The sequence below is a fragment of the Psittacula echo genome (genome assembly GCF_963264785.1).
Source record: "Psittacula echo genome assembly, chromosome: 4".
NCBI classification, from domain to species: domain Eukaryota; kingdom Metazoa; phylum Chordata; class Aves; order Psittaciformes; family Psittacidae; genus Psittacula; species Psittacula echo.
In genome coordinates, this window is record NC_137738.1 from 39525749 (window position 1) to 39538659 (window position 12911).

At 42.2% G+C, this 12911-nt stretch overlaps 1 protein-coding gene across 1 annotated transcript in view; it reads left to right on the plus strand.

The window, feature by feature from the left end:
• The window catches only part of UST (uronyl 2-sulfotransferase), a gene marked incomplete at its 3' end in the record, with an annotated part of 167240 nt that extends 154910 nt beyond the window's left edge, over nt 1-12330 (plus strand). Inside the window, exon 8 of the mRNA XM_080614498.1 lies at nt 12047-12330. Coding sequence (XP_080470624.1) covers nt 12047-12330 — 284 coding nt within the window. The remainder of the gene's footprint in view (nt 1-12046) is intronic.
• Nucleotides 12331-12911: the final 581 nt, after the last annotated feature.

The following is a 12911-nucleotide window of genomic DNA, read 5'->3' on the forward strand; positions in this document are numbered from 1 at the left end:
CAGGACAGCTGACCCAAACTGGTCAAAGGGATAGTCCGTACCATATAACATCATGCTCAGCAATAAAAGCAGGGGTGGAGGAGAAACACTTTGGGCTTCCAAAGTGACTATTGCTCAGAGATTGGCTGGGCATTGATCTGTCTGTGGGAGGTGGTGAGGGAATTTCCTTTGCATCAATTTCCATCACATCAATTTTTCCCCCCACACTTCCCCACCACCCCCCCTCATTAAACCATCCTTATCTCTACCCATGAATGTTCTCCCTTTTGTTCTTCCTGTTCTCTCCCTTGTCCCTTCATGGGGGCAAGGTGAATGAGAAGTGGTCACATAAGTGCTTGGCTGCTGGCTGAGGTTAACCTACCAGAACACAGTTTCTTTATCTTGATGCAACGCTTAATGTTGCATAATGTTGAATAATGTTCAAAAGTGAGGGCCTTTATTTCACCATTGTTGAAGGTCACAGTGTAGAAAATTGCAGTGTTCTTCAACAAAAGCCTGGTTTGCTGCAGGTTTAGTGTTCTTTTTAGTAACCTCACTCCCTCCCAAAATCGATTTTTCTTAAAGAGCTCTTCCTAATTGCCGTCACAACCTCCCTGGTTTCTGTCCCATTTTATCCTCTTTCAGAGGTGTTAATGTTTACATGTGCCCATAAATACAGAAATGGAAAAGACAGCAGGCCATTTTATCTCCTGTTTTCTTAAGCACAAGGGAAAGTTTTGTGTGATATAACCTTGAAGCATGGTAGTCATTATGTCAGGGCTCATACTGTCATTAAAGCAAAACAGTGCAGTCATCCTGTGAACTTTGATACTAGCCAGTCTCTCGAACACTGGACTGAAACTATTGATTGAAGCACTGCAGACACAAGACAATTTGCAGGAGCAATGGCTTTTCGTATCCCTGTAAATCTCTTGTTCTGATTCATGGATGTTTCCACAGTATTCGGCTAATTCCTTTAACCTGCAATAGAGTTACAGCTACTGAGAATATACTTCCTGTAAACAGGGTGACGGATGGCAGAACAACATACCCACGTATGTCCTCCCTGCCAGCACAGTAACTTTAAATGTGAGCTGAATTAAAAAGGATCATTGAGCAAACTCTGTTTCCTCAATAGATTGTTCTTCATGCTGATACATGAGTGAGAATGGTCAAGGTGTGCTGGAGCTGATGGCATAAGTCACTGTAAATAGATGAGAGCTGACTTTGCTACTGGCTGGTGCAGATGCACAGGGCTCATAGGGAGGCCTTCATCTGCAAAGACCTTGGTCTCACATGCACATGTCAGAAATGTCATTTCCCTCTCCTTCAGGAAGAAAATCTGTTGCCTGGAATACAGAGCAAGTACATGCCTGTGCAAATCTTGGTGGTGTTTGAACAGCATCTGAGTACCAAAAAATGTCCTGTATTCATCTATATTAATCTGAGCTGATTAAAATCACGCCTTCTCCCTGAACTAGGGCCTACTTCTGAAAACTCGCAGACATAAATAATTGCTAGGGGAAGTCTCCTGCCACAGCTCACTGAGACACTACATCCTGCGATGCAGCCTCTGAGGTAGCTCGCCTCACCCAAGTGCTTTGATGCTCAAAAATGAGATACACTAGGCCTAGGGATTGTCTTCTTCCCTTTTCAAGTCCTCATCTGTCGCCTGTGGTTGTGCTGCTTAAGAGGCATAGAGGTGGGCATGAAGAGCCACCGCTTCTCTGTGTAACCCCTGCAGCAGCATCTGCCTCGGAGGTTTCAGGTAGGGGCATGACCTCTCAGCTTGCAATGAACCAACCCCAAGTGTCCCAGGTTACCCTTCGCAGACCAGGGCTGCAAGATCTGTTACAGAGATGGCAAAAAGCCCAGGTGTGAATTCACCTTGACTGGCGTTTAATGACTGTGGAAAGCCAGCAGGAGCCTTGGTCGCTGTGAAGTCCTGAGGTAGCTAAATGGCTTATCTATCTGCCAGATGCTTCAATGTCTGCTACTTGCACAGAAATTTCTGTCTTTTTATGAGTGAGGATGCTCACCCTTCACTCAAGCTTAGTAGTGCAGGCATGGAGGGGAGCAGTGTGTTGTCTGGGGCTTCCTGGAAGGCGGAGAGATGCATTCTTGTTTCTAGCTCATAGGAACCTTGGGGGACGTGAAGACCCTAGAAGTCTTGGGGCTTAGCCCTGTTGAGATGTTACACTTTGCCTTCTAGCCTGAACAGCAGAGAATCAAAACGTCCCCTCTTCAGGAAAAGCATGGGGTGAGAATTGCATTAGCCACACTGGGAGATTACTGTCCTCTCTCAGGACTTCCAGTTAATATAATTCCCCTTCTTTTTATTTTTTTCTCTTGCTGATACAAGTCTGCCTGTGTTAAACAACAGACCCTTTTCCTCGGTTTTGGCCAGAGGAGGAAGCCTTTGTCCCAATACCCTGGCAGCTAGCCAAGGCAGTCAGGCTGTGGGCCAGGAGGGTCTGAACTTGAAAGGAACAGCGTGTTGTTTCTGCTCTGGTAGCATTCTTCCTTCTTCGCCAGTGCCTCAGCCCCTGGCCATCTTCCGTAGCTCATTATACACAAAAGAACCTAAGGGCAAAAGAGAGAATTTTCTCTTGACTGCCTGTAACTTGCAATAATAAGAAGTAAAGCTATTTCAGGGCTTTCAGTTGTCTGTCTGCAGACATAGTTGGGAGAAAATCTTAGACCTGGCAGCTCTCTCACAAGGGAGAAGGGAACTGGTAGCTTTCTCTCTCTCTCTCCTTCCCCCTTTTAACAGCAGCTTTCATACAGTAATGGACATTTTCCAGTCCTTTATATTCTGTCAGTAGTGCATAAGTTTTATTATTGTCCATTAGTTTATCCCTAGTTAGTATAATTACTTTTGTTTCTCATTTCAGTAGTTATTCTTACATAAAGTAATAAGCACTTGTATGTATGCTCGTGGAACACAGGAGGAGGCAACACTTAGAATTAGTATTTTTTAAGGCCATGTTCTTGAACTTTAAAAAAAAAAAATAAAATCATAGAATCATAGCATAGTTTGGGTTGGAAGGGCCCTCCAAAGCTCATCTGGTCCAACCCCCCTGCAATGAGCAGAGACATCTTCAACTAGATCAGGTTGCTCAGAACCACATCCAGCCTGGCCTTGAATGTCTCCAGATGGCACATCCACCACCTCGCTGAGCAGCCTGCTAGTATTTTACCACCCTCATAGTAAAAAATTTCAGAATAGAATGTAGAAGTGTAGTGTTACTTCACGTACCTGCAAGGCCTGATGCTGCACAGTGTGGCGACCACTACTCTTGAACAGCTGATGACTGGAAAAGGTACATATTAGGTGTTCAGATGTCTTCCAAAAATGATATTTACACTGAGGTATCTCAAAGGCACTGACTAAAAGGCTTTCACAGGTGGTGCTCTTGAGATAGAATCTGACACTTGCAAGATGTTTGGAACTTAAATCTATGAAAGACTTAAGTGGACCATTGGGTCATTCAGCTTGCTTCTTTTGTGCTACAGGCCACAGAGTTTCTCTTTACTTCTGCACAGAGATCACAAACTGGAGTTACCCAGCATGGATGCAAAAATACCAAGTGATAGCAGATCAACTCTTTGTTTTGTTCCAGTGACTAATCACCTTCACCACTTTAAAAAGCTGTGTGTTACTTCCAATCCACATTTCTCTGGTTTCTGCTTCCAGCCCTTCAGTATCCATATTTTTCTCACCAGGAAAATATGCAGATGCTGTAAAAAAGTCACCTCTCAATCATCGTATTTTTGGTAAGCTGACCAGAATGAATTTATCATCTTTCTCTGAAGTGTCCCTTCCAACCCCAGTATTCATTCTGAGGCTGTTTTCATATCGTCTCTGATTTAGGATGTGGTTACAAAGCTGCATGCTATATGCCAGCATTGCACTCACCAGTACTATATATGGAAATAAAAACACCTCCACCTCACTCCATCCCACTTAGACATCTTAAGCTTGCAGAGCATACCACTTCCATTGCTTCCTTTTTGCAGACAAAATTCACAGATAGCAGCCTGCTGTGACTCGGAGCACAACAGCGAGATGCCTGCTCTAGGTTCTCAAGTCCCAGGCTATATCTCTGCAGATTTGCTGCATCACATACCTGTGGTGAAGCTCTTCCTGCTCGTGAGTGCTGCTGGAATTTGTCTCTATCACTGGAACTTTCTCTTCTCTCTGCAAAAAAGTAATGTTAGTGTCTGCGTAAGCTGCTGTGCAATGCTGTGCAGATCACGCAAGTGATCTGTAAGAACCTACTTTTAAATTATGGCTTTGTCAGATTCAGATTTGACTGGATCCATTCAGTAATACTTATACAGCTATAAAAAAATGAATTGGAAATTACATATGAGCTGCAACCATAGCAATTCTTTCGGCAACTTGAACTAGACAATCCTGGCATTTCCTCTGCAGATGACTTTGGTTTTGGCACCTTCAACTCTGTCTAATTCAACTTAGAAGCTGCTTAACAGCAGTAAAGTACCTGACCACATTCTCAAGAAAATGCCTTTTCTCTCTACCAACATGGGTTAAATTTCAGCCTTTTTTTTTCTTTCTTTATTAACTTCCCTTACTGGGAATGCAGCATTAAAGTGTACCAAATAAAGGAGTTTCTTAGAAGATCCTGCTGAGATTTGTTATCTGATCATGTGTGAGATACAGCCTGTTTCCAGGCTGGGGCAGCAGTAGAGGCACAGTGTGGTACAGCTGAGATGGCCCGTGCAGCTGGAGATCCACATTGTTGGATCCACATCTCTGGATTGGTAGGAGCAAAAGCATAAGACTGTGAAGTTTCCCAGAGGAGAGCTGAGATTCCATGATAAGTGCTTAATGGCTGGAGAAGAGACCTCAAAGTCTGTAGCTGTTTTCAAAGTATGGAGAAAGTTACCTATTTGCATTGCTGTGTTATAGGGCAAGTGTTTCATAATAGTGTTATAATGCCTTCAGTAGCTTAAGTTGTATTTCAGAGCTCTGTTGAATGCATGTCGCTGTTATAATATCCAGTTGACAGTCAGACTGGTGCATTGTGGACCTCTGCAACATATCCCCAGTAATGTTACTTGCATAATGTAGGAAGATACTTCTTTTGTTATTTTCAGCCTTATTGGCTCAAGGAGCTTCTTACATTTATCACTAACTTTCCCCCCCCCCCACGTTTCTTGTTCTGATTTTGTGCCATGACTCCGTGGTGTTTACATCCTTGAGCATTAGTAGTTGTTTGATTATGTGTCTTTCAGATAATCTCTGTGAGCTTTTCCTGGCTAATCTCTGTTTTGTCATCCCTCCATTTTTGTCTGCCAGGTTATCGTTCTCTGAGCTCTCTGCATTTTGTCCATGTTAATAATGAAATTATATTAGGTTAAAAGTAACATTATTTGTCCATCTGGTTTCCTTATTCATTGTAGTGGTAAGAAAAAAGAAAGAGCATTGCTGTAACTGTCTCCCTGAGCTCAGTCTGTCATTGGCAGCCATCGTTTCGCAGTGTCTTTGCTAATTACAGCCTGGTGTATTTGGTCCCAAGATCCCTGTTTGATAAGACATCCGATGTGCAGAGATCTGACTGCAGGTCTCTCAAGTTCTGGATGTTTCCATGACCCCTGGAAAACAGTCCTTTTAGAGAGATCCATATTGTGCACAGTTCTGGTGTCCTCAACATAAAAAGGACACGGAACTGTTGGAACAAGTCCAGAGGAGGGCCACGAGGATGATCAGGGGACTGGAGCACCTCCCGTATGAAGATAAGCTGAGAGTGTTGGGGCTGATCAGCCTGGAGAAGACAAGGCTGCATAGAGACCTCATAGCAGCTTTCCAGTATCTGAAGGGGGCCTATAAGGATGCTGGGGAGGGACTCTTCACTAGGGACTGTAGTGACAGGACAAGGGGTAATGGGTTAAAACTTAAACAGGGGAAGTTTAGATTGGATATAAGGAGGAAGTTCTTTAATGTAAGGGTGGTGAGGTACCAGAATGGGCTGCCCAAGGAAGTTGTGAATGCTCCATCCCTGGCGGTGTTCAAGGCCAAGTTGGACAGAGCCTTGGGTGGCATGGTTTAGTGTGAGGTGTCCCTGCCCATGGCAGGGGGGTTGGAACTAGATAATCTTAAGGTCCTTTCCAACCCTAACTATTCTATGATTCTATGATTCTATATCTGATCTTTAGGAGACAGAACATTGCAGTGTGCCAGTGGGCTAGAGTTTTGCTAATGCCCTGGAGTTAGGAGTCATTCCATGTTATCAAAGCAGCACAATAATTCAGGACAGAAATGCTAAAACAAAGCAAGCATTGCTAGTGAGCCTACCATAACTGTCCTCAGTATGCACACGAGTGTCGCATCTTTATCTACATGTTGTCAAAAATTGCACGCTTTTTTGTTGATGTGAATAATGAAGAAGAGAGTAAACTAGCAGTAAGAAGGTTAATAATTGGGATTCATAATATTTCAGACAGATAAAACTAATAAATGGTGTGGGACAAATTACCACTTACTTTTCCATCCACCTTGGCTTTTAATGCACTTCTTCCTGGTCATCGACTCTGTTAGGTTTTCTCCACTGTACTTGATTTCCTTTAGCACATGTAAGCTCCCTTCCAACCCAAACCATTCTATGATTCTATGAACCTATGTGAGGTGCTCAGTCACATAGTATAGCCATGGTGCACCATCCCTCCTTCTGCCAGGGACCTGAGACCTGCCCTGGACCTGGCATGCTCCCGAGTGGTAGCAGCATTATGACCACTGGAAAGGTAGCATGTGAGCCAAACACATCAGTGTCTTTTCTCCCAAAACCATCCTTTCCCAGATATCCTTCAAGATACCAGCTAAAAATTTCAAGTTTGAAAAGGGAATCGATTATGCCAGAAATTTTTCTGCTGTGCTGCCATTAGATATTCAGGGGGGAGATCATTTCTAGCATAGCCATCAGAGCCCTGTTTTAGCACTCCAGTGACCATTTGAGTGGCAAATCAAGCAGAGGCCCTCTCCGATTCCTACGTCACATCTAACCACAGTGACATACATTTATTTCCATTTAAAACTGTGGAGCAGAAGGTATGTGCTGCAGCTCAGCTGCATACCACTGAAACACCCAGCCTCCCCGTGTAGTTCCAGGAAATGAGTTTACTATATCTGTGACAGCCATCGTGTTCGCACAGCCTTAGAGTAGCAGAGCTCTCAGTGTGCGGTTTTCCACTGCGAGTATTAGCTGGGCAGGCCCATAGTTACCTTGCCTGCAGCCATCCTGTGCTGGCTCCAACCTGGCTCACCTCTCCCTGCCGGAGCACCAAGGGTGCTGGGCTCGCTGCAGCTTCACCCCGGGGAGCAAACCTTTGCCTCACATCCACCGAAATGGAGGGGCACTGGAGACTCCAAAATTCTCCTCTGAGGTGGAGAATGTCTTTAGGATCATTTTGTCTAAATATGGCAATCCAAGGTGGTTTTTTGAGCCACAAAGTATAAAAACCACTTTTCCCTATGGTTTGATTTGCTGCAGTGAGTAATGCAGTTTTCTTGGTTTGTTTGGGTTTTTTTAAAGCAGGAAAAGTAATTGTAAAATATTCATCACCTGGGAACCCAAAAGAATTTCATTTTCTTCATCTGTATCTGCATACCAATTTAGGCTTAATTCAAGGCACGAGCAGGCTGCGCTGGGAGGTTGGGTTACTGTATAGTACTTTTTTTTTTACGTAACTTAAAAGAATGCCAAAGCAAACATAGTTTAAGAAAAAATAACCCTAAAAAGTAAATGGTGTAGTTTGTTGCCTTCCATATGGTTAGTTCTCTCCAAGGTCATAAAACGGGGGTCCTTTGGTGGGACAGCTGGGTTTGTGTAGCGTATGCAGATTGTTATTTTGGCTTTAAGCCAGATCTACCTAATTTTTCCATTTTGCCCCTATGATGAGGAGAGATGGTTAAGGTGACTTCAAGGGGCAGTTCAGTGATTTCATCCATATTTGTATTAAAGAGCCTTGTAAGAATATTTCAGATTAGAAACCAGTCTAAATAAAAATTGAGTGCAAAAGACCATGCAAAGGTCACTAGTTTTATCAAAAGACTGAGCCTGCAGCCAGGCACAGCCCCAACTCACACGATCTGACAACCAGTGCCTCACAACTATTGATACACTGCTGTTACTGACGATTGTACTGCAAGAACCAACTGGAGCCAAAAAATCTACATTGCTCCTGTAGCCTTCCAGAGCGTGTGTGTTTCTATGTATGCGTCAATAGAGGTAGGTGGGTGCATAGAGCAAAGAACTGAATGTACTCCGGCATCCTCTATGCGATGTTGACTGCAAATTCAAAGGAGAAGTACATATTGCTGCTTTCTCGCTGCCCACCATGAGGGTAGCATGCAGCACCTGGCTGGTGGGCTGCTGCCTGCCTGGCACACCACCAGTAAATTCCTCTTTGGCTGCTCCTGCCCCACACTGACCTCCCCCCCAAGAAAACAGTCTAGTGCTTTTCACCTTGTCATCATTGGCAGCACTCCTGGGCCATAACACAAGTGCCTCTCTCTGCTGGGAGGAGCAGCCACCGAAGGAAACTGGAGCTGTAAGAAGTGGCTTTTCCCGCTTAGAGTCCTGGAGGGACTATATAAGTAAAGAGCTTTTGCAGCGAGGTAAATGGAGTTTTCTGTGACAGAAATAACCTATGTAAAATAAAAATGAAGTTGGCAAGCAGTATAAAGGCTTAAGCTTAATAAATGCAATATTTAGTAGTGTATATTTGCTGCTGAGTTTGTAAAGAAAACCAGACTGCAAAGCTGGTGGGAGCTGCCAGCTAAGCACCAGAAAGAGGAATGTCTTGAAGTGCTCAGTAATCATAAGGCAGCAGTTACCTTCTCACCCAAGGACAGACTGAGTACAGTGTCCTTCCTGTATTGTAGTCATCTAATAGCCATCAATGGCAACATGGACACGTGACTGATAATTTAAAAAGATGAGATATTTGTTAGTCTATTGTGATGTATGGGTAACAGTTGTGTGAAAGAGACTAAGGTCTTGTGGAACCCAGTGTTTTCAGCAAAAATATTTCACACCATTCACTAGCTACAAGTAGTGCTTTCTATGCTAATGTCTATTTTAAATGCAAGCATTTCGTGATCCTTCCTCTACATTTTTTCATAGCTAGACAGCACGTTAAAGATAATTTCTTTATTTTTAATTTAGTTTTTATATATTTTAATCATTTTTACTCTTATCTAAATAAAACTATACAAATTAATAAACTATGAACAGTTGTTACAGAGCATATATCACCATAGAGCAGTGTAATTAAAGAACAAAGAACTCTGTGTACAATATTGTTTCATTAGTTAGATATATGAGTAGAGACAGATTTCAGTGTAAAGAACTACAAAGTTTAGTGTGAAAGGTCCATTTAATTGCAGAGAAGCATGTTTTAACTGTTACCAACTAATGAAAAGCATTCTTCCTTTAGAGAAGGAATTAAAAGTACAAATGCAAAACAGAATCTTTCAAATAATTATTGTGTGTGTTTTAGAACAGCATTAAGTTTGGTAAGCTAGTCCTATCCTCTGTATCCAACCTATCCTCTCTATCATATTCTTCCAGCAGTTCAAATTGCTGCAATTGGCAAGCAAAACTGAGAGGGGAAATACCTCTTTCAGCTGTAAGTTTTTTCTTCTGCACCAGATGCGTGTGACAGAATGAAGTCAAATGAATATGAGAACGTCCAGCCCAGCAGCATTTGCTGTCTCATGCAGTATTATTAAAATGGATGGCTTTCATGTTCTTTTTCTTCAATTGCTTTACTCTGAAGAAGGAAAATGTGTCAGTTGTCTGAAAATTCAAATGTGTTAATAGGTGTGGACACTCTAAGCTATATGAATATATATCTTCTAAAATATAAAGAAAGCAGTTCATGTTCACATAGCTATGCTCTACACCTCTCTTGTACTTTTCAAGATTTAAAACATTGCAAATACCAACTTTTTGTTTAAAGATCATTGCTGTTATGTTTGCTAGCTGGGCTTACCTTTTATTACCTCTTGAAACATATGAGTTTGCCTTTGCTTAAAATTCCTTACTTCTCTAAAAAGTTATTTTTGGTTATTTCTCTTGGATAAACCTAATGCTTGTGGAATCCCAAGAACAACTCACTTTTCCTACTAGGAACCATCAATCCATCCTTTAGCAGTATGTGTGATTGTGAAAACGTGTTTCACTGTGGAGCTGCTAAGGATGTGTTTAGCTTTGCTGGCAGGTGCTTCAGAAGACCTGGGTTTGGACTGCTCACATGAGCAAAACTGCCCATGATAAAACCCCATTTTGATTCAGGGACTCCCCCTGAAAGGGAGGGCGATCACTGCTGCTGGAATCCAGTTGGAAACATGAAATGTTCTTTGTTGCCTGCTTCCTCCTTGTAAGTTTTCTCTTTGCCACGCTTCATGGCCCAACCCTTTTGAATTCCTCCAACTTGCAGAACTGTTGTTACAATAAGAATTAGGTTTCCATATCAAAATCCAGCTCTTCTTCACTGCAACAGTTTATCTATGTAGTCACGTAGCATATGAGGATTGCTGTTTGGCATTTGAGGCTGTACAAATAGAGGATCTAGATATTAAGGAAAGAATGAGCATCAGAAGCCAAGACATCCTGAAACAAAAAAATAAATAGATCAGTTCTCATGCAGACCTTGCTGTTGTAGCAAAGAGCAAGGAAGCGAGGTAAGGGCTGACAAGATTAAAATTAATCTATTAGGTTTAGAGTCATGGGAAATGGCATTAAGATGTCCCCTAGTCTTCCCTCAGGAGAGAATCAATGAATCTAGTCTTAAAATCCTCCAGAGACACAGCTTTTGTAACTTGCATGCTCCACTGCACTGTCCATCTGTTCTTGCCATGATAAAGGTTTTTTACGAACGTCTAACTGGCACCTGCTTGCTTCCATGCAAGCCCATTCAGCTTGCCGTGTCTGGACACAGGTGTATTCTGAGGCTATTACAGTCATTTCCATAGGCATCACGTTCTCTCAGAGTTACTGGATTGAAGCACTGAGCTTTCAGAAAACCTAATTATAGAAGCTAGTACTTCATCAGTGTAACATTCACCTCTATTTCTCCTACAGAAAGTTGCAGTTGTTAGGGGTCGTACAGTGATGTTACAGATCAGTACTTCTAGCTCGTTCTGTTCTCTTCTTCACAGTGGATGTTCAATTATGTTTCTATCTTGAAGAAGAAGGAAATACTTAGGATGCTCTGGCAGCTTATTGCCATGTGTTAAAACAGCAAAATGATTGCCTTGAGATTTGGCTTTACACCTCGTACTAATCTCATTGGAGATTAATGTACTCCTCCAAAGAGGAGGCAGAGGCAATTCAGTACTTTTGCTTGTAACTCTAATTCAAGAATAAGGGTGTTTTATTTCAGTTTACCGAAGCAAAAGTTGTCAGGTGAAGAAAAACATACTGAAATATTCCAGTCCCAGGTCTTGACAGGAAGATGAGTCTACTTTAATGAAAAAAAGAACAAGAAGGTCATCAGGTACATTTGGTCCTGAGGAATCATGGTGATGCCAACAATGCTTTGGTGGTAGGTGGATTCAGGTTGGTAAATACCTGTTTAGATTTGAGCAATAATAAAGCACCACTGAGACACAACACAGTATGCTACATAGGAAGTAATTGATTAGTTCAGCTCAGCTGTGTACTGGAGATATATTTCACATGCATTAGGCAAAATTTCCAAAGCTAGGCAAGATTATGGGTTTCTCTGCATGTAGTTTATGTTCATAAATGGTATGACCTAATTTGCATGTTGAGATAACCATTCATTGCCAATTAAAATCCTTGGTGACATCATACATTGTCAAATGCCACGTATGAAGTAGCCATATTTAAACATGCAAGTCTGACTTCAAACATCTGTATTTTTTCATCTCTTGTTAAAAGTAAGTCCATTATTAGGGAGACAGCTTGAGCTCATTTGTATTAGTAACGCAGCAGAGCAATGCCTTAGTCATTAAAAAAGTTTAGGTCTGGCCTCATTAAGCAGCACCCACAACATTGCTTGTTTTCTTTTACAGAACATAGGAAACTTGGCAATCTGACTGTGACAGTGAAAAAGACCGTCCCCTCTCCAGAAGCAATACAAATCCTCTACCAACGCATGAGATACGAATATGAATTTTATTACTATGTCAAAGAACAGTTCCACCTGCTAAAGCGCAAGTTTGGACTGAAGTCTCATATCAGGAAACCACGTCCCAGGCCTGAGTTCTTCATTCCTTCTCCCCTGGAAACAGAGGAACCGATAGACAATGAGGAAGAAGATGATGAAAAGTGGCTAGAGGATATCTATAAAAGGTGATGGATGGAAGACCTATCCTTTCTCTTCTGGTGACCCCTCCAGCTTTCTTAAGATTTTTTTAATTATTATTAAAAGTAATTCCTTAAGGAACTGAGTTAATGCGCAGCAGCATTTGAAATGGAACATTTGAGACCATTCCCACATGCTGGGCCACCAGGAGATACCTGGTTTTGCAGGTTTGATTCATCATATGGCTCTATAGCATACTTGCTATAGCATGGTTCAAGAGAGAAGTACCTACTGCCTATCACAAAATAACTTTTGGAGTATGCAGTAGTCCTCTGGGAACCTGCAAAACATTAAAGAATAGATTGGGCAGTCTTGAAAAGTGAATTTTGCAGACTCTCATGTCTCTTCAGAAACAAGTCTTCATTGCATACCACTGCAGCATTAGCTACCAGCAATGGGAACTACAGGTAGTGAGCCGTTTGGGAAGAGTACCTCTTTTTGCCCAGAACACACTGGTATCTGCACACATCCAAGGATAACAGGCTTAGAAGGGGCCTAGATGATGGCTTCTGAATTACCCTGTGCATGAGGAGCCATTTCTATTCTGAAAAATTAGTATTAGTGGAAATAAG